The sequence below is a fragment of the Nansenia antarctica genome (genome assembly GCF_963989245.1).
Source record: "Nansenia antarctica genome assembly, chromosome: 8".
NCBI lineage: Eukaryota > Metazoa > Chordata > Actinopteri > Argentiniformes > Microstomatidae > Nansenia > Nansenia antarctica.
Genome location: NC_137678.1, coordinates 45473147 through 45493939, shown reverse-complemented (window position 1 = coordinate 45493939; position 20793 = coordinate 45473147). Strand labels below are relative to the sequence as shown.

Below are 20793 nucleotides of genomic sequence, written 5' to 3'. Positions count from 1 at the left end.
ATGCTGGATGCAGAACGATGCAGATATAACACTACATTTATGGACAGTGTGTACGCCGATAATATGCAAGAAACTTTTCCTGGATACATGGTGTACAGGTTTTTCGCCCTTGCTTGCTTGCTTTGCGCCGGTTGGTCCTTGGCCTCCCCTTGGGGGCCCCCGGCTGCCCTGTGTGCCTGGTCTGTTCCGCCGCCGGGGCACCTGCTTGGCCGTCCTTGTGCGGGGCCTCTGTGGTCTGTGCTTGCTTGGCTGTGTGTAGAGGGCTGCAAGGGAATTTTCCTGGCTACATAGTGTACAGGTTTTTACTTTTGCCTGCTTGCGGCTCTGTCAGTATTGATTGATTGAGTGACTGATTGACTGAAAATGTTCATTGTGTGAAGCGCATTGAGTTGCATCTTGTAAGAAATGCGCTATACAAATAACATTTGATTTGATTTGATAGTTACATCTTCATATTCAGGAGTCTATTTTCTTTTACCAAGAGCAAAAACAAAGATGTACAACAAAAAGATGTATTTATTAGCGTTTCAGCTCTCCAGGTTTTCTGAGACACATACAGTAGATGCATATTTGAAGAAATGACCATTCAGTGTGGCCATGTACGGGCACAAAATGTGAACATCAGGTTTTACCCATCATGCATAGTAAGGATCGCTGTTTAACTGTAGCTGTTGCTAAGATGGAAGAACGTTTCAAAAGTCTCACACTGGTCAGAAGCTCTACTTATTCACATTTTAAGCCATAGAAATATTCTGTCACATACATCAAATGTTATAATAGAGCAACCAATATGGCAGCCCAACTAATTTGATGTCCTGTTGGATACATACAGCATCATTTTTTTGGGATGAGAAACATATAATTGAGCAATCAAAAATACCACTTCTATTGACTGGCCAGTGTCAAAAGCGGATTCAGTTCTCAGTGGTCTAGTCGGTTGTTATGTTTAACTTACAGTACAGGCCAAAAGTTTGGACACACCTTCTCATTCAATGTGTTTCCTTTATTTTCATGACTATTTACATTGTAGATTCTCACTGAAGGCATCAAAACTATGAATGAACACATGTGGAATGATGTACTTAACAAAAAAGTGTGAAATAACTCTAAATATGTCTCTTTGCTTTTTTGTTGTTAATAAAATATTTTTTTGTTGTTGTTAATAAAATATATTATAATAATATTAAATATATATATATAATAACATATTATTATTAACACATATTATATTTAATATTATTATTAACAACAAAAAAGCAAAGGGTGGCTACTTTGAGGAATCTAAAATATAAGACATATTTGGAATGGAATGGAATGGACTTTATTTCACACTTTATTGTTAAATACATAATTCCTATGTGTTCATTCATAGTTTTGATGCCTTCAGTGAGAATCTACAATGTACCAAATAGTCATGAAAATAAAGGAAACGCATTGAATGAGAAGGTGTGTCCAAACTTTTGGCCTGTACTGTAGGTCGCTATGAGATGTCAGTGTCACACTCCGTATTTCTTCTGTAAGGCTCCAACTGAGACGTCCTCCAAGCCAGATCGGCGAAGAAAGTCAAATAAGTTTTGTAAAACTGTTGGGGGGGGGAAGCAATGCAACATGTTAAATTCATGCAGTTGAAAATGTCACATCTTCATTATCTTGACAAATGACCTCACCTTTCTTTTGTTTTAATGAGTCAATAATGTGACGTCAAAGATAAAACAATCATTGTTCAATATACAAACATGCAAGATAAGAATTATTTTTTTCTGAAAAGAAAAGGCACCTTTCTTCTCAGTGGTCGACATGAACATGACAGCCATGTCGAACCTCCTTACGCTGGCCAGACTCTGGAGGACCTCCAGAACCACTGCTGGCTCTTCGCTCCTGCAGTAGAGTTGACAGCATCATGGCAATCAGTTGGATAGGACACATTTGAAATGTGTACCAACGTACCAGTGTACCAACATGCAGTAGCATGCTTAACTTGTTTAACTAATAACTCTTATATGAGCTATTGGTGACATCTACAATAGATCAGGAGTACTTACGTGATGAAGAAACTTTGTAATGTCCTTAGAATCTGATTGAGAACGTCTGGTTCCAAGGAGCTCTGGAAGATCTTTGTGTAAGCCTGAGGCTTGATTTGCTAAAACAGAACACACAGGCGCAAACAAAGAAAATATATATATGATGGTGGTTTGTTGATTTTTCATATTAAAAAGGGGAAGTTTACCAAAACTAAATTCTCATCTGTATTTCTAGTCAATCCACGACGCATACCATAGAACTATCATAATTCTGAGTGCAGCTGCATCATACTGTAGCTATCGAAACGTGACGTCTGTGTCGACGTCTGCTTTAAGCTCGATGACCACACCTTTCAATAAGTGTTTATCAAGGATGCAATCACCAACTTTTAAGTGAATAATAATAATAATCTTCTGTTAGTGAAGCTTTCCGTCACCTACCCTCAGATACTTGTAGATCAGTTCAGGGCGATTTCCAATCTTCCTAAGGTCAGACTCGAGCTGGAAGCTGCTGGGGGGGGGAGGAGGCACGGCCTCCGACTCTGCTGAGGACGGTGTGGCGGGCGTCTCTGTTGCATCACTGACGCGCTCCTGTCTGTGTTTCCCTATCTGTCCTCTCACACCATCCCCATCTGGACCACTGAGGAGTCTAGAAATAGACATCATCCGTGGTGCAAATGAAAGAATGTTTCAACAACAACAACCCAAAAATCACATATGCCACAATTTCCTAGAAACACGGATCAACAAAAGAATAACAGCAATTGGGCTCGGGTTGAACAACAAGACAGTATCCCTTACCTGACAGACGGCTGTGAAGGGGCGTCTGAAATCTCTTCGATCTTCAGGATCTTGGCGCTGGGGGAAGTAGAGAGTGGCGAGGCCTCACCTTGACCCTCTCTCAAGATGTCTGTGGTGGAGGTCTTCTGGGGTCTGACGCTGGGGACGGACGCTGTGGCCGATACCCACGAGAGCTCCTCCTCCGCCACCAGGACCTTCCCACCCACCTCTTCAATCACCACTCTCCTCCAAGGCTTCTGAAAAAACAACGAATTCACTCCGTTTTCATAACTGAACATGTTGGATGTAAACATAAAAGACAGCTTGAGGAAAAACAAGACCGTTTCCTTTTGTTTGGACGCACAACGTGTGACTCACGGTTGACTGTAGATGGAGCGGTTTGCTTATAGACTCGACTGTTCTCCTCAGCGCGTGCTCCTCTGTCGCCAGCAGACCGCTGGTGCCCATGTCCTACATGAGAGGCTGCATCAATGACATGTTGACTAAAAGAACCCCGGCGGTTCTTTTTTGTCATCACGAATGCGTGGTGTTGTTGTAACCATTCCGGTCCCCCCTTACATAACTTCTTTAGGAGCACATTTACACAATTTAAAAAACATTAAGACACGCGAGTCAATACATACAATGGTGATTTTCTTCAGCTCATTCAATGCCAGCTTGTTTCCCGGTTCCAGCTTCAGAACCTCATCAAAATCTACCAGAGAAACAATGAAACACAAAATGATATACATTCCTGACATGTATAGGATTTAGAGTTGACTAGACAGATGCAAACTTTACACTAACATCAAGCCTATCTTAAACATAATGGTTTCTGACATGTTGCTTAGTGTTCCCCTTGTATATCATGCAACTCTAGCTCATCTTGGAGGTCTGTGTACAGGGTTCCCACACCTTCTGAAACATCAAATTCAAGCACCTTTCAAGGTCTTTCAAGACTCAATTCCCTCAAATTCAAGGACCCAACACGGCATAGTTTGAGACAGAACTAGATGAGAATTCATATAATAGGATCTATCCGCTCACAGACAACTAAAAGAGAGGCTTGAATGTGTGAACACTCGATGGTCTCTTGCCTTCTCTACCACAGCACAGCAAAAAAAGATATTGTGAAATATGTGTCAAGTTAAGCAACACAGAGACTTATTTACTAGTTGACGAGCTAAGTAAAACATTTTGGAATACATATATTTTGAATATCAAGCACTTTCAATGACCCAGGTCTATTTTAAAAAACACATGTCTATTTTCAAAAACTTTTAAGACCTTGATCAAGGATTTCAAGGACCCGTGGGAACCCTGACCATACCTTCTTTAGCCTGAGTGAGCAGACCCAAGGCGGCCCTGGCTGTTCCCCTACGGGCGAAGGCCTTAGAGTAGGTGCTGTCCAGGGCTATGGCTGTACCGCAGTCCTCCTCCGCCTCTTTATACCTGAGGAAAGAATGAAGCAGGATGGGAGGACGCGTATGCTGCACATACAAACCATGCAGCGTTTTTTTGGGTTTGTTTGTTTTCTAAACAGAGTTTGACTTCCCTTCCCTGCTGCTTACCTCTGCAGCTTCAGGTAGGCCATGGCTCGATTAGCAGGCAGGAGCACGTTGATACTGTCTGCCTCCATGCCTCTGGTGTAGCAATCGACAGCCGCCTCGTACTTTCCCTCTTTGAAGTACGCGTTCCCCTGAAAGAGTCAAGACAGTTTAGTACGGTGGTTTAATAACCAAGAGATGCGTTTGAAAAAACGATTGTTGGTCATCCTACGGCTGTATTTTGACTTCAGAGCTACATGTCTTGGAGGGTCACCGTCCGTGGTAACCGTCACAAGTGCTGGGGGGGCCATACCCTGTCTTTCTGCACCACCGCCTCCTGTCTTTTCTGCTGTTCCTCCATCAGCTTCTGTTGCTCGATGTCCACCTCAGGGGGCGGCACTGCTGCAGCCTCCCGGGTGGGTTCTCTGCTACCCTGACTGGCGAGGACCTACAGAGGAAGAGAGAGGAACATCAGAGAGGACTACAAAGAGGCATAACAGCCAACATCTCATGCCAAACCCGGTATTACAGTACCTCTTTCACTTTCTTCACTTCATTCTGTGCCTCCAAGTTCTCTGGATCCAGCTTGAGAACCATTTCATAATCTAGTAATGTAGCAGAGACGAAGCATAACATGTACCACTGAATTAAATACAGTTATTAGATAATCATTACATGTAAATACGACAAAAGGTAATTGACCCAGATGTTTGATTATGTACTAACTTAGTCAATAATCTCCTCACCTTCTAAGGCAGAATCGTAATTTTGCAGGGCGACGCGAGCGGCCCCTCTTCGTGCAAATGCTTTGAAGTAGTTACTGTCCAGAGCGACAGCCAAGTTGCAGTCAGACTCAGCGACAGCAAACCTACCAGAGATACACAGGATTTGAACATTCACATATCAATCATGCACAGAGGAACATTTAACAGTTTTGGACTTGTTTTAGGAGCCACTTTCAAAGAAAACAGACGGACAGCGGCTTACTTTTTGAGTCTGAAGAAGCAGGCGGCTCGATTTGTGGGCAGAATGGGGTTGTGAGGATCTGCACTCATGCCTCTGGTGTAACATTCAATGGCTTCATCATACTGTCCTTTTTTAAAGAACTCATTGCCCTGGAAAAAAAGGTATTGCATAAAAAAAAGTACTCGACAAATGTGAAAACCTTGACATAAGGTGGCAGCTCCAATGTTGCAGCTCCTAATTATTTCGATATAAATATAATATTTAGAATGACATGGCAATAGTTGCTACAGTAACAATGAAGACCAACATGTAGCAGGGTGGTTTCAGAGAATCACATCACTCTCCATACAGTTATTTGAGTTCTAATACAGCTAAAGCTTACTTTCTCTTTCTCAGCAAGGGATCTCGCTTGGTCAACAAGTAGGCCTCCTGCCTCCTCTGAATCAGAGTCATTCGACTCAGCGGCACTATCCTCTTTATCCACAGACTCCAAAGCCTTGTCCTTAACAAAAAACTAAAGTTCAGTACAATGTTTCGTTTTAAAGAATGCGGTAGTATTATTTAAACGGCTTGTTTTCATCGAGTACTAATATAATATAAGATAACACCAATTAAGAGTTCATTAACTACCAATTCAAGTTACAAACAGTACATTACCACATCAAATTTATCCCATGACTGGTAATCAAAGGCCTTTATCCTGGATGCTTGCTTTGGTTCAGTCTTTTCTTTATTGTCTGTGGATTTCTTTGTCTCTCTCTTCTTTTTGTAGTCCTTATTTCGCACAGGTGGGACGTTCTTCTGAAACAAAGACAGGGAGGAACAGTTTTAATGTACAGCACAGCCTGTGTTAAAAGACCATTTATGAAATCATCTAATGTAAAATAACACACTGTACTGTACACAATGGGTCAAGACAGACTTGCAAAAGCTGCAATGGACAATTGACATGCACATTATACTTTAAACGAATTGCAGATAGCTCTAACATACTTGACTCTCGCCAAAGTCTCCTGTTCTTAGCTGTTCGTCTTTCTTCTTGATGTCAGTCTCCCAGCTGTCAAGTTCTCTCATGTAGGTGTGCAGGTCCTCTGCGTTCTGTCGCATTTGCAGTTGCAATTCAATGGCTTTATTTCCCCCAGACATGCTTGCCCTGTAAAGGCATAGAGTTAGAGTAGATTATTACACTACAATCAACTGTCAACACAACCCGTTTTGGTTAGCTAACTGGCTCACAACTACTAGCTAGTTGAACTCGCACAGAACAGTCATTTGACTGATTTAGCTACTAGTGGCAACAAGTAAAGTGACAGATATTCCAGCATAAGTCATGACTCTACTAACAAGAGCAATTGTTAATGTTGTGCAGACAAAGCTAAGCTCCTAGCAAAACGACTTCAATGCAAAGTTGCCATGCATGCATACTGAGCTATAGCTAACCAACGTCAGATACATCTTATAATATCTTGCGAGCAGCAACCAGCAACCAGCAACTCAAACACAATTCAGACTGCTGAATGACTAGCGAGATCATACTAGTCTTTAAATACCTGTCTCTTGCGTCCAAAATGAGTTATGTTAATACTTTCATGAATGACTTGCAATCAATAGCTAGCTGTTCCAAGTCACCAGACTAGCATCTTGTGTTTGTGCTCGGCGCCATGACAGCAATGGACCAGCCAGGGTTGCCAGATGGGGCGTGGTTCCGCCGAATGGGCTACCTTTGATCACACTGGGCCGGAAAAAAGCATTTGGGCAGGTTGGGCTGCTGGATAAATAGCATTTATATTAGGCGGTATCAAAATGTAAGTGCCTGAACGTTTCAAAATGCGTTAAGTTAAAACACACAGCCTAGTAGCTATATACAATGTGCAGTTTTTTTTTTTTTAATATATATATATATTACAAACATCATTGGCAACAGACATACAGTTTAGGGGCAGGAGATGGGCACCTGGTTTTCTGACAATAATTGGGTTTTGGTGGATTTAGCGGTTTTTAGACTGTGGTCAGGCTGGAAATTGACAATCCCATCTGGCAACCCTGGTACCCGCAGTCTTTGCGTTTTCCTCGACGTGCACAGGTGCGCGCGCGCATGCCTAAACAATGTAAAATCTCACGAAACATTTTTTTTTTTAAATTATAAAAATCACCTGTGTTTTGTGTTGACTAGCCGTACGACGCAGAAGTTCCACAGATCAGTATTGTAATACAATCAGCGTGTGACCTTTCAACTCCGGTTTACCACGTGGTCTGAAAAACAACAGAGAATGACCTCTCGTCTCCACAGTCTGCAAGCTGGCTGCTAGCGAGCAAAGGTGGCTATTCTAGAGACGCACACACCGTCCGTTCAATGGATCAGAGTAAACAGCAGGAGGAGGACTATGGATATAACCTATTCCCGGATAGGAATACGGGCAAATATGCGAAGGGATCCATAGCAGAAAGCCTGCTTACTTTCAATCACAAGTGTCAGGTCATGCTACAATTCGCCACGGAAACAAGTAAGCTAGCTCTCTATGCTATGCTAGCTGTCAGAATAACGGTCATCCTCCATTCATTTGCATTCGGCAACAGCACATGTTGATACCAGCTGTAACCTATTTTGCTGTTATGTTTTCCGTATAGTTGTACAATGACGTTAATTAGGCTAATAATAGCTAGCAAGCAGCTGACTTATTTCTACAAATAAATGCATGGAGTTGTCTTGTGATGTGCATCTTTCAGGTCCATATGCAAAACTTCTCCTTGGAGCCATGAAAAGTTCAGGGTGGTAAGTGACCTAACTTAATGTTCATGTATTATCAATCACAATAATTCATGCACTTACAAATACATTACTGAGTTGCAGATGTAACTTGTTCCTATATGGTTGCCTGGTTTCATACTGTAATTGTAAAACAAATTCAGGTCTACTGTGAGAATGCACTCATCCTGAGTATGACACTGTCATTAGAACTACATAAGACTGCTACTATCTGTTGTTGTGAGACTGACAATATACCCAGTATTCAGAAGTGTCATTGTCATAATCAGTATGTGAAATATGACAGTTTATCCTCCTGTACCTTCAGTGCAGTGTTAAAAGACAGACATTTCTCCTGTGAAGACTGTGATGGGACTGTCAGTGGCGGTTTTGATGCAACCTCATCTCAAGTAAGGCAATTAGCTACCACCAAATTCACTTTGTCCTTGATTCACCTTTGTCACAGGGGATCATGAAAATAGAAATGTAGGCCTATTAGCTGCCAGAACTCTAATGACACTGTCCTTGATTTCAGATTGTTCTGTGTCAGAATAATATTCACCAGCAGTCCCACATGACCAGAGTGGTCACACATGAGCTTATCCATGCCTTTGACCACTGCCGGGCACATGTGGACTGGTTCAACAACTTCAAACATTTGGCATGCTCAGAGGTGAGACTTAACCTGCAATTATCCACCCCTTTTCTTGAGGTGAGAGCTTTTGCACTCCCCCCACTTGGATTTAAAAGCATAGGAGTGGTGTAAGTGGCCATGTTGGCATGACAACAGGTACCTCAGTGATCAGGTGTATTTTGAAGCAGGCCATTTAAAAAAAAAAAAAAATCTCTTTGGGCTCTTTATTTTTCAGATTCGAGCAGCTAATCTCAGTGGGGATTGCTCCTTCAACAATGAACTGTCCAGGTTCAACTTTGGCATCAAGGAACACCAACAGGTATGAATGAATTCACTGTAAACAAAATAGCATTCTTAACTAGTGAAACTAAGCATGTATATGAATCAAAACTATTGGTATTTGCAGTGACACTCTTCCCCTTCCCATCAGAAATGTGTTCGTGGACGTGCTTTACGCTCGATCCTAGCTGTGAGGAAAGTGAGCCGAGAGGAAGCGGAGAAAGTGGTGGATGAGGTGTTTGACACCTGCTTCAACGACCATGCGCCTTTCGGCCGGATCCCACACAGCAAGAAGGATGCCAAGTTTGCCTACAGAGATTTTCAAAACCGAGATCGATATTACGCAAACCTTTAATGTGTTGAAAGGCACACAAATTAACTGTCATTTAATTTCCAATGGTGCTTTGCCGAAGATCCTCTCCAAAAATGGGACTATGGTGCCAGTTACCACTGCTGCAGCAGAATGACTGTATCCCAAATGATCAAATGGGTTTGAAATCACCTCCGTAAGGGAAATATTCAGAGAGCACTTTCTCTCTGATACTATATTGATTTGATAGATCTAAGGATATATTGAATGGTGTGTTTTTATGACACTTTTCAGACACTAATGCTGTTAAAAAGAAAAGAAGCGATGTGAAGGAGTTGTGGCCCAATACTTTTGTCATCCTTTTTTATATGGGCAGAGGGGAATATATACAGTATTTGCTCTGTAGGGTTCCTTGGCCACCAAAGTAAGTGTTTATGCAGAGTAGGATGCCTGTTAAACTAATTTCAAGTGAGGAAGGTTTGACACATTTCCATGAGGTACTGTTCACTCTCTCTTCTTTGACCATGTGGACCCACAATGACTGAGATCTGAAAGTTCCCTGTAAATATAGTTGATTGTACTGTACTTGATTAGAGTCAACTTGTGTTGAATAAAGTTTTGGCTCTTATGAATACATTTGACCTCAATGATTTATTCTCTAATTACTCCCTGTGAATTGAATAACAAGTTACAGAGAACAATGTCCAGTCCATCACGTCACAGTATCTCTGAATATGTGCATATTCCATAACAAGACTTTATTAATTGATGGCCAGTCAGTGTAGGCTTATGATAGTACTTATATTGTATGTCAATTGCAAAGATATGATACAGTAACAAGGTATATCTTCTACCACTAAAATGGATTGTAACATAATTGAATTTAATTCAAAGGCCCCTTTACAACAATTACTGACTAAAGCATAGACATTTTTTCCCACAACTGTTCTTTATAAGTTAATATCACAGTCATATTAGGCCGATTCAACAGCATGTGACTGATTGTCCCAGACCATAAATGTAATAAATCCAAATGAACAAATTAACAATTTAATCTTATAAATTCCTATTGTATCATAAATGTATAGATAGAAAGATTTTCCATGCTGTCTTTTTTAATTCTTTCTAGGAACTTGAAAATGGTTATTGCATCATGTTGTAATAAAGCATGCATTGGTCTTTGTTAATTCCTCTATTCAACAGTCAACACAGTAAGGGCATATCTAAAGCCAGGGAATATCTAGTGTTCATTATTGCATTGGCATGCAGTAGATGATCAGAAATGTGCCTGTACATTGATTAGTTCAAACGCAACAAAATAGAATAGGGGGGTTTGAAGCACTGGTTAACCATATTTGGATGACTAAAGGAAGAAACTTCACTTCTGGACAATTCTCCACATACTGCAAGGTTAGATGTTGTAGCCTTCTGTGTGACTGAGGCCTGTCTATTTTAAATGTGAGTGCAGGTCAAAATAGTGAAAATACCACCACTCATCCGTAATCAGATTTAGCTGTGGTGCTGGAGCTGAAGAGATTCAAATGGAATGAAAAAAGGGGTATACCTGAAGAAGGTCATGATGCTGAAAGCTTGTGCAATAAAAACACAGATTTCTGCACAGTTTTGAGTATGCGGATGCTGCTGTTTTAAAATTTTTTTTTTTTTTAAATGTTTCTTTTTATTGTCAAAGGTCACTGGTTACAACAATCGTCATTACATTCAACATATCACAGTCAACTCAGTTCCTATGACCAAAGTATTTTTTTCTTTTTTATATTAAGTAAAGTAAAACAAAAAAAACTAATAAAAAAGAAAAGAAAAAGAAATAGCCAGTGAACTTGGGGAGCTTTCATCTTACATATGACAGATTAGAATAGAAAATGATTCAAGAAAAGAAACAAAATTACATCACCCTCTCATGTTCTTTTAACAGTTCAACAGAAATCTGACCGTACAGGTTTAACATTTCCCGTCCTCTGTTTTTAAATTCTGAATGTGAGTGGAGGGAAAACATTTTTTTAAAATATTTTTTTTAATTAAAAAATAAAGACAATTCTTCCATACCCAGATGGTGGCAACAACCACCTCTCCATCTTGTAAACTTCCTTGGTAAAATGTCATTGGTGACATTTTTATTGGACATTAGCGCTTTCGGCCGGGCAGGTGTAAGTACCGGAATTTCCGACCCGCGAGGTTTTTCCGACCCTACCAGATCCGGTCATAGGTTCAGCCCTTTCCGGCCATAGGTAGCGCTATGATTCGCTATGATTCGCGATGACAACGATGACAACGAAGACCCGTTAGTAGATCTGAAACTGTGTGTTGTGTGTGTGTTTCGCGCGTGCGCGCGTGTGTGCCCGCGCGTGTGACCAATGTGTCACAGTGTGTGTGTTCATCAAGTAATCATGACACGGTAGACATTTCTAAGAATGTATTTCACTATTTCTGAGTATTTCACTACTCAGTTATACATTTTCCATAGTTTGCTTCAAATAGCTGTTATGTAATAATAAAGTAATAATAATAATAACATATATTTCAACCATAGGCTTTGTATATATACACATCTCTGCATTCTCTGTGCCATTATGCTTGTTAATCATTTTAATTCGTTAGAGTAAACTAATAGGTATGAAATGAAAAAAAGATTAATTACCTTTAGCTATGGTTAATGTAATAGGGTCAACCAGTTGTGAAGTTGTGAAGAAATAATATGGGATGGGACATGGGATGACGATTGTCCATTGACCAATCAACGGTGTGCAGCGTCACACGTCACACGCAGCCTGGCAAAGACACCCGGATAGGAAATTACAGTGGTCCATAGAAACAGTTCTACAGCCAGTGGTGTATTGACGTTGTCTTGAGAGTGACAGAGTGACAGAATGGACACCACTGATCGGTGAGTTTTCACCTTTACAATCTAGCTGCTACACCCATAACCCTTTTCATTAAATAGTATCGGTACATGAATGAACATTGATCGTAAAGGACAAGACTTGATCGCAAGTCAATTGTGCAGCTAGCTTAGCTATCTCGCTTGCTTGCTTGAGGACGTGGGTTAGCTAAGCTAGCCACACAGTTTAGTTTAGCTTGAGTCGTTGAGTTGTCGAAATGTAACTTAATATCCTTTGGTAGACACATGTTTGTTAATCGTACATGCATACTAAAACATTTGCAATTAACTACTTGTCAGACATCTAAATGTAGCCATGAATGCTGCTAAATCGTGAGCAGAATGATAAGGTTCTATCTCCGTTTAGGGCAGTTCAGAGATATTGAGCGTCAAAGTTTTTACATTCCATTATGTTTTGTGAGATGGAACCTTTGTATTTGATTAATTACTAACTCAAAAATGTCAACATTTTAAAAATAACACCACACAGGCATTTATTAAACACCTAATGGACAGTGTTTCTCAACCCTCTCCTCGGGGCGCCCCAGCCGCACCACATATTTGATCTGTTCCACCACCAGCACACCTGATTCAACTAATCAAGTGCAAAGCAATTATGGTTTGTACTTGATTAGTTGAATCAGGTGAGCTGGTGGTGGAACAGATCAAATATGTGGAGCGGCTGGGGCGCCCCGAGGAGAGGGTTGAGCAACACTGAGTAACAAACTAAATGTTGACAAAAATGGAGATAGAACCTTATAATTCTAATGTCACGAAATGTGTCTTTACGCGCCGCTTCCGACCCTTAAAAGTTGTAGTTCCGTAGTTGTGATGTAATTTGCATGTCTAGTGTTCCCCCCCCCCCCCCCCCCCCCCCCCCCAATTTAAATACTATGTTCATGCTACTCAATTGACTGTTTATGAGCACGGTATTATTTCCTCGAGATATCGACGTTTCGAATGGAAAGAGAGCACCGACATGGCTTGTTTTGTGTTAACAATAGTTCATATAGTATATTGTTGTGTACTATAGGATTGCTTCAATAAAACCTAGTCCTGGTTAAGCAATCTGGATATATTTAGGTGACTTGAGTACCTGCTGTCAATTCTTACGCGTTATTACCCTACCCCTCTGTCCCATCTTCTCTCTCTCTCTCTCTCTCTCTCTCTCTCTCTCTCTCTCTCTCTCTCTCTCTCTCTCTCTCTCTCTCTCTCTCTCTCTCTCTCTCAGTATGGAGGTGGAGGACTGGGACCCGAGCCTGGAGGGCCTCGAGATAGACAATGACTCTCTAGGTGGCGTCCACCCGCCGTTGCCCATGCCAGCGGTGTTTGTGTCCCAGGCTCCCACCAACACCCCCACGCAGCCTAACCCCAACCTGAAAGACGACGAGCTCCGCATGGACATGAGCATTCTGGGAAGGAAACGCACCAAGACCTGGCACAAAGGCACTCTCATCGCCATCAATCCAGTCGGTAAGAAAACCCCCCCCAAAAAAGCAGCTGTCCAAAAGCTTCCCGATGATGCTTTGATGATGTTTAATCAGTAGTGCTCAGGGGAGGTAGAGTTGCCGTTTAATGATCACAAGGTTGGCAGATCAGAGCCCCGGCTGGCCACATGTCGAAGTGTCCTTGGGCAAGACACTGAACCCCAAAATTGCTCCCAGTGAGCGGGCCGGCGCCTTGCATGGCAGCTTGCCGCCATTGGTGTGTGAATGTGTGTGTGAATGGGTGAATGAGAGGCCGTTGTAAATCGCTTTGGAGCAGCGCTATATAAGTGCAGTCCATTTACCATTTGAACTGAATTTCACCACGGTGGCCAGAGGTGGCATATTTCCAACAGACCTACTCTACGCCTTGCTCCTTTTTAAGTTCCACGCTTGTATTTATTTTCTCTCTTTTGTTTGTAGTGAATAGATTGAACACCACCCTGTTTCCATCTGTCTGTCTTTGTGTTGTAGGGAGTGGCTTTAAGTTCAAGGTGAAGTTCGAGGACAAGGGAAAGACCCTGCTGTCCGGGAACCACTTGGCGTTTGACTATCACCCTACTCTGGAGCGACTGTACGTGGGCGCCAGGGTGGTCGCTAAGTACAAGGAATCAAGTGTATACGGGAACCAAGTGTGGCTGCATGCTGGCATAGTAGCAGAGATGCCCAATAACAACAACCGCTTGAGGTGAGTGGAGGGGGGGGAGGGGGGCGAGGCGATCGTTTGTGTGTGTCTTTACAGGAAGAGATAATGTGGATGTTTTTAACAATGCACACAGGTTCTGCTTCCAGTGTTTTTTGCCGGGTGGGATGTCTGCAGATGAAACGTTAGCAAATATAATTGCTGAGTGTTCTGACAGAGAAAGTTGGTTAAAATGGGTCGTTATTATTGTGACTAGAAAGTGTCTAGTAGATATACAATCTTTCTAATACCATAATGGCATATTTACAGTACATGAACAGTGGATTGAAGCATTGGAAATGTCTGTTTTTTATAGTTGGACATTGCCCACAGCAATCCAATATTCAATTATAATTATGTTATAAATTGATATGGATCAATGTATACCTCTTATTAGATTATAAATACTCTGGTTGTTATGTTTGCCTTTTGGTTGACAGCAAAAGAGGGAGAGAGGAGGATAGAGAAGGAGAGAATGAGAGAGAGCAGGATGGTGTCAGCACTAGGGATGGGACGATTATCGTTTTTATCGTTAATCGCGATAAAAACACCCGCGATAACTTAATCGTGGAGAATTTTAATTACCGTATTTTCCGCACTATAAGGCGCACCGGATTGTAAGGCGCACCTTCAATGAATGGCCTATTTCAGAACTGTTTTCATATACAGGGCGCACCGGATTATAAGGCGCACCGGATTATAAGGCGCATAGAATAGAAAATACTGCAGTCAAACGTTTGACTGGGGTTGCGTTACGCCCAAGCTCCACCTACTGCGTTGCGTCACCTCTCCATCGGTGTTGTGTCAACTTCCCGTGGTCCATGAGCGTTCTCACCGTCAATGTTCTACCTGCTCCACTGTCAAAAATATATATATATTTTTCCACCTCAAGTATCAGCCGTTCGTCATCCATTTTTGCAACAAGCGTCAAGGACCTGCGGTGATTCACAGCTGACTCGCGTGAATAGCAATTCGCAATAGCTGCGACCACGAGCTATAGAGTAGTTAGCTACAAGCATTTTCAATCTGGTATTATCTCTATTAGTGGATTAACCGCTGTGGTGATTCAACAGCTGATAAAAATACATCAAGTAGACTACAAACAGAGCAAAACAATAAAACACCAGAAAACAACCAATAGGCTATACAATTATAACCAACAACCAATATGTGACAGCTCCTGGTGAAATGTGCAACGTCATTTTTCAGTTTTTACACATGCTTAAACTACAGATTGTAAGCTTTCAAATGATGTGTCATACATTCAAATCAGAGAAAGATTGAACACGACAGGCGTATTTGAATGTTGGTTCACCTCAAACACTGAATGGGAGAAAAGTGACTCTGAATCTGAACGCAGCCACAGCTACGAACGCTGCTAACAAAACACATCGCTACGAAGGTCCAAACTGTATTTTAATAACATGACAACATACTGGGAGAACATCGACATACTAAAAACACATAACTACACATAACAAGATGAACACACAGTTCTTACTTTTGAACACGAGCTAAAACGAAAGTATGTTTACAAGTCAACCCTCTTACCGGTAGCCTCCGGCAAACGAGAATAATGAATCCAATACACACATTATAAGTGTTTAGTGATCGTTAAACTGTTGTTTATTATATCGAGTGGGTACTTTAAAACTTAAAGTTGAAAGCACCAAGAAGGACCGCCTCGAAATTCTTCGATGTTCATGTCCCGTGCTCGCGCTGTTGCCTTCATTCGAATAGTGACTGTAGAGACGCTTCTACTTGCGGCTCTCTGTTCAACAACCCACTGTTCGAGTTTGTCCTCTAACTGTGTTTGTCCTCTAACTGTGTCTAACTGTGGCCATCTCGCTTTGTTCCCTCGGAAACTCTGTTTAGTCTTCTTTACTTGGGGTCTTGTGGTGTGGGACTGTGAGTAAGCACAACACCGGTGTTTACTGATTACCGTAATGCTGCAAGCGGTGCGGCTTTGTAGTTTACCAGTCGTACTGAAATATTTTGACAGAGCGCCTTGAGCGCCGTGTACAACCAGTATGGATCAACCAATTAACAAATTGATCCATATATAAGGCGCTCCGGGTTATAAGGCGCACTGTCGTTTTTTTTGAAAATTAAAGGCTTTTAAGTGCGCCTTATAGTGCGGAAAATACGGTATTTGAATAATCGCATAATCGTATGTTATTAATAAACTGTGTTTAACAAATGTCTGGCGCTATTTTTCAGCCTAGGCTACATTACGGTACTTTTGCAGTCAAGTTAGCGACTGTTACTGTAATATAATTGCAATTCCTCACATGAGCCGCGCGCGAATATCCTCACAGAACTTGTCTCGCGCTATTGTTCAGCCTGCATGGGTAACGTTACTGTCAAGTCAGCCTTGTCAGTCAGTCACTAGGTAACGTATGCTAGCCTACTCACCATGGCTGGTTCAGTCACTAGGTAACGTATGCTAGCCTACTCACCATGGCTGGTGAAAAACTTTAGACGGGATACTGTCATTGGCCTTCCTTGTTATTACCAGGCAGTGACAGTCTATGGCTGCAAAAGGCACGGTCGCCCCTAAGCTTTAGCAAATATATTGTGGTTTACTTAATACTGTTCAGCACTTGAGGTTACATTCAATGCATGACTTGTGCTATAGGCTAAATACAATGATTAAAGCGGCAAGTAGCAAGTGTGCGCATCAAAGGCATTAGGCACGTAACATCCATGCTGTATAAACACATGACAACCGTCCGTTATTTCCCGAACTTTGCCCGAACCCCCTGCGAGGACCCGGGGAACAACGGTACGCTCCCCGCGGCTGCTATCAGACTGGCCGCGGGAGTGAGTGTTGAGGGAGAGAGGAGACGGCAACCCTCGCTCGCCATAGACTATATCCCTACTCGTCTCTCCTGAGCTCGGTTGTAACGTGAACCGTGGAATACAGGATATGTTAGATGCTTTACAGTAATTCCCCAAATGACCAGAAAAGGAAGTTAGATTTGTCGCTGGTCGCTTTTGACTAGTCGCCAAGGGGCTCTGGAAGTTGGCAACACTGGGAGTGCGTTCTTTAAACTTCCTTGGGTACGTTAATGAAAGGTGCTGATTGGCCGAAAAGGAATTGCTCTTTCTTAAGGACCCGGATTATGGCCAGAGATATGTGCCACTAGAATCTGAATTTGAATTACTGACTTAAAATGTCCTAAAAATACAACAAAATCTAAGTTAAAGTGATTACAGTGTGTTTTATTGGCATAAAAAAAAAATAATAATAATAATTTAATTCTCGCGATAATTTTTTGCCCACGATAATCGTGACATGACATTTTCTAATCATCCCACCCCTAGTCAGCACACCAGAGAGCGAGAGAGCAAGAACCGGGTGAGAAAGTGGACAGGTAGTCAAGACCACATAAGTAAGTACCCTTGAGAACCGATGGTTCTGGAGCCTAACGGCCCTTAGGGGCCTATCTCCTGTTTCCCTAGCGTGAGGCAGCTTAATGTACAAGTACACCCCTGGACATGACCCTGGTATGTAGCAGGGTCTTACCCCCTGGGCCGGGGGGGGTCCATGCCATGGTCCATGCCACCCCCCCCAAGGCAGCAAACCAAGGGGAAACACTGGCTTTCTATGGAGCATGTCAATAAAACAAACTGTTGATGTGCCATTTATTTCAAAACAAGTTTGTGAAAAGCGTTTATCAGATCCTATGTCGGTGTGTGTTTTAGGTTCCTGATCTTCTTCGATGACGGTTACGCCTCCTATGTGTCCCTGCCGGAACTCTACCCAGTCTGCCGACCCCGTAAGTCTCCTCTCTAGGTTTTTTTTTTCACAATATTTTTATTATCATTTTTATATGCCAACATCAAAGAAAAAACAACAAAAGACAAAGAAAGAGAAACATACAATAACAAAGATCACAAACATAGACACACACAACCTGCATCAATTTTGGATTGAATAAAAAACAAAACAAAAATTTCCTCCACTTTGTATAAAGTATTCTATCCTACATGTTCTTCATGTATGGTTCCCCCAGCTTGTCACCTCTCTAGGTTACTTTCATTCTCTATCTATCCTTATCCACCCACCTCTTCTCTCCATCTCACTCTCTCTCTCCTTCCCCCGATTAGTGAAGCGTACCTGGGACGATATCGAGGACGTGTCGTGTCGAGACTTCATCGAGGAGTATATAACAGCCTACCCCAACCGGCCCATGGTGCTGCTCAAGGTGGGAGAGGTCATCAAGACGGAGGGGGAGGGGACGTGGTTGAGGAGCCGGGTGGAGGAGGTCGACGGAAGCCTTGTCAAGATCCTCTTCATTGTACGTACACCGTCCGTCACCGTCCGGTTAGAATAGATTACGTTCAAAAGTAAGTTGTGGTGTGTTTAGTATGAAGAGCAGCGTGGTATGAACAGGGTATCCGTGGTGTCTTGAAAAGTATTAAAAGTTGATAAATCAATTTTGAAAAAATCAAGACCCTTAATAAGTATTAAAAAGTCTTATCACGATTTTATGACGTCTTGAATTTTGTTGGTATTTTTCTGAATTAGACTCTGTCCAAAGAGTTTGAGTCCTAAAAACTTTTAGTGAATTTATTAGTTTTATAAAAAAACAAAGATGAACCGGAAATTGTGTTGTATGATAGTGGTTTAGTCTATTGCAAACTAAAAATGTTAAGTTAAAGGTGTCACTGATGTCAACGGTTACAGCTCGAAGTGGCGGTGAGGTCTGGAAAAATATTGACAAGGTCTTTAAAAAGTCTTAGAAAGGTATTGAAATTAACCTCAAGATTCCTGTATATACCCTGATGGTGTACACTCTGCCTAAATGACTTATGTCACGAAAACACGTCCTTCTATAGCGGTGATGTGGTGTTGTCGTCCACAGGATGATAAGCGGAGTGAGTGGATCTACCGCGGTTCCACCAGGCTGGAGCCCATGTTCAACGTGATGAACATGAAGAAGAAGATGGCCGGCCAGTAGAGGACACGGACCAACATGGGTAAACAATCAGTCACAATCGAATCAATTGATCAGTCTGTCTGTCAATGAGTTTGTAAGATCAATCAAACAGATCTCCCTCTGTCTCCGTCTCTCTCTGTGTGTAGGAGCTTTGATGTCCTGGTTCCTATTAGGTTCCTCACCTTCAACCAAAGTGTCAGTGTCCATTTTAGACCGAACCCGCCAAAAGAACGATGAGACTCTCTTCTATCATCAGGGAAAAAAAGTTTAGCTTTTTCCGTTCTTTAGTAGAGCTTTTTGTTAAATAAAGCATTTCAAGTAGAACAGTGACTCTGAAGTTAATATTTTCTGCTTTGGGTTAGGTCCCAAAGCAGTTAGGACCCAGTTAGGTCCCATCAGAAATGTGTTCGTGGACGTGCTTTACGCTCGATCCTAGCTGTGAGGAAAGTGAGCCGAGAGGAAGCGGAGAACGTGGTGGATGAGGTGTTTGACACCTGCTTCAACGACCATGCGCCTTTCGGCCGGATCCCACACAGCAAGAAGGATGCCAAGTTTGCCTACAGAGATTTTCAAAACCGAGATCGATATTACGCAAACCTTTAATGTGTTGAAAGGCACACAAATTAACTGTCATTTAATTTCCAATGGTGCTTTGCCGAAGATCCTCTCCAAAAATGGGACTATGGTGCCAGTTACCACTGCTGCAGCAGAATGACTGTATCCCAAATGATCAAATGGGTTTGAAATCACCTCCGTAAGGGAAATATTCAGAGAGCACTTTCTCTCTGATACTATATTGATTTGATAGATCTAAGGATATATTGAATGGTGTGTTTTTATGACACTTTTCAGACACTAATGCTGTTAAAAAGAAAAGAAGCGATGTGAAGGAGTTGTGGCCCAATACTTTTGTCATCCTTTTTTATATGGGCAGAGGGGAATATATACAGTATTTTCTCTGTAGGGTTCCTTGGCCACCAAAGTAAGTGTTTATGCAGAGTAGGATGCCTGTTAAACTAATTTCAAGTGAGGAAGGTTTGACACATTTCCATGAGGTACTGTTCACTCTCTCTTCTTTGACCATGTGGACCCACAATGACTGAGATCTGAAAGTTCCCTGTAAATATAGTTGATTGTACTGTACTTGATTAGAGTCAACTTGTGTTGAATAAAGTTTTGGCTCTTATGAATAGATTTGACCTCAATGATTTATTCTCTAATTACTCCCTGTGAATTGAATAACAAGTTACAGAGAACAATGTCCAGTCCATCACGTCACAGTATCTCTGAATATGTGCATATTCCATAACAAGACTTTATTAATTGATGGCCAGTCAGTGTAGGCTTATGATAGTACTTATATTGTATGTCAATTGCAAAGATATGATACAGTAACAAGGTATATCTTCTACCACTAAAATGGATTGTAACATAATTGAATTTAATTCAAAGGCCCCTTTACAACAATTACTGACTAAAGCATAGACATTTTTTCCCACAAC

At 41.8% G+C, this 20793-nt stretch overlaps 3 protein-coding genes across 3 annotated transcripts; 2 read left to right on the top strand and 1 right to left on the bottom strand.

Moving 5' to 3' along the window:
- Positions 1-544: 544 nt before the first annotated feature.
- Positions 545-6974, bottom strand: rpap3 (RNA polymerase II associated protein 3). The gene is made up of 17 exons (XM_080538634.1): positions 6865-6974; positions 6308-6467; positions 5972-6115; positions 5697-5816; positions 5336-5463; positions 5095-5216; positions 4883-4953; positions 4662-4796; positions 4373-4500; positions 4132-4253; positions 3446-3516; positions 3180-3272; positions 2823-3058; positions 2463-2670; positions 2043-2140; positions 1778-1878; positions 545-1582 (listed from the first exon to the last, which is right to left on the bottom strand). Exons 2-17 carry the CDS (start codon positions 6458-6460, stop codon positions 1497-1499), a joined length of 2016 nt encoding a protein of 671 aa, XP_080394760.1. The 5' UTR covers positions 6461-6467; positions 6865-6974; the 3' UTR covers positions 545-1496.
- A 652-nt stretch (positions 6975-7626) lies between these two features.
- On the top strand, positions 7627-9911 carry atp23 (ATP23 metallopeptidase and ATP synthase assembly factor homolog). The gene is made up of 6 exons (XM_080537598.1): positions 7627-7818; positions 8042-8087; positions 8389-8470; positions 8596-8733; positions 8930-9013; positions 9125-9911. Exons 1-6 carry the CDS (start codon positions 7668-7670, stop codon positions 9326-9328), a joined length of 705 nt encoding a protein of 234 aa, XP_080393724.1. The 5' UTR covers positions 7627-7667; the 3' UTR covers positions 9329-9911.
- Positions 9912-12121: 2210 nt separating this feature from the next.
- On the top strand, positions 12122-20559 carry LOC308163441 (histone-lysine N-methyltransferase SETDB1-B-like). Its single transcript, XM_080537627.1, has 7 exons — positions 12122-12185; positions 13411-13652; positions 14138-14351; positions 18054-18127; positions 18459-18649; positions 19217-19331; positions 19438-20559. Exons 1-6 carry the CDS (start codon positions 12169-12171, stop codon positions 19310-19312), a joined length of 834 nt encoding a protein of 277 aa, XP_080393753.1. The 5' UTR covers positions 12122-12168; the 3' UTR covers positions 19313-19331; positions 19438-20559.
- The last annotated feature ends 234 nt before the right edge of the window (positions 20560-20793 follow it).

Bases quoted from the DNA above. Each gene is read 5' to 3' on its own strand.
- rpap3 (XM_080538634.1), bottom strand. From the start codon at position 6,460: ATGTCTGGGGGAAATAAAGCCATTGAATTGCAACTGCAAATGCGACAG. The intron at 4,954-5,094 runs GTGAGGAGATTA...CTACATTACTAG, and splicing joins TTACGATTCTGCCTTAGAAG to ATTATGAAATGGTTCTCAAG. The intron at 2,141-2,462 runs GTAGGTGACGGA...GTTCTGTTTTAG, and splicing joins TGATCTACAAGTATCTGAGG to CAAATCAAGCCTCAGGCTTA.
- atp23 (XM_080537598.1), top strand. From the start codon at position 7,668: ATGGATCAGAGTAAACAGCAGGAGGAGGACTATGGATATAACCTATTC. The intron at 8,088-8,388 runs GTAAGTGACCTA...CTGTACCTTCAG, and splicing joins GCCATGAAAAGTTCAGGGTG to TGCAGTGTTAAAAGACAGAC. The intron at 9,014-9,124 runs GTATGAATGAAT...CCTTCCCATCAG, and splicing joins GCATCAAGGAACACCAACAG to AAATGTGTTCGTGGACGTGC.
- LOC308163441 (XM_080537627.1), top strand. The intron at 18,128-18,458 runs GTAAGTCTCCTC...TCCCCCGATTAG, and splicing joins CTACCCAGTCTGCCGACCCC to TGAAGCGTACCTGGGACGAT. The intron at 18,650-19,216 runs GTACGTACACCG...TGTCGTCCACAG, and splicing joins TTGTCAAGATCCTCTTCATT to GATGATAAGCGGAGTGAGTG.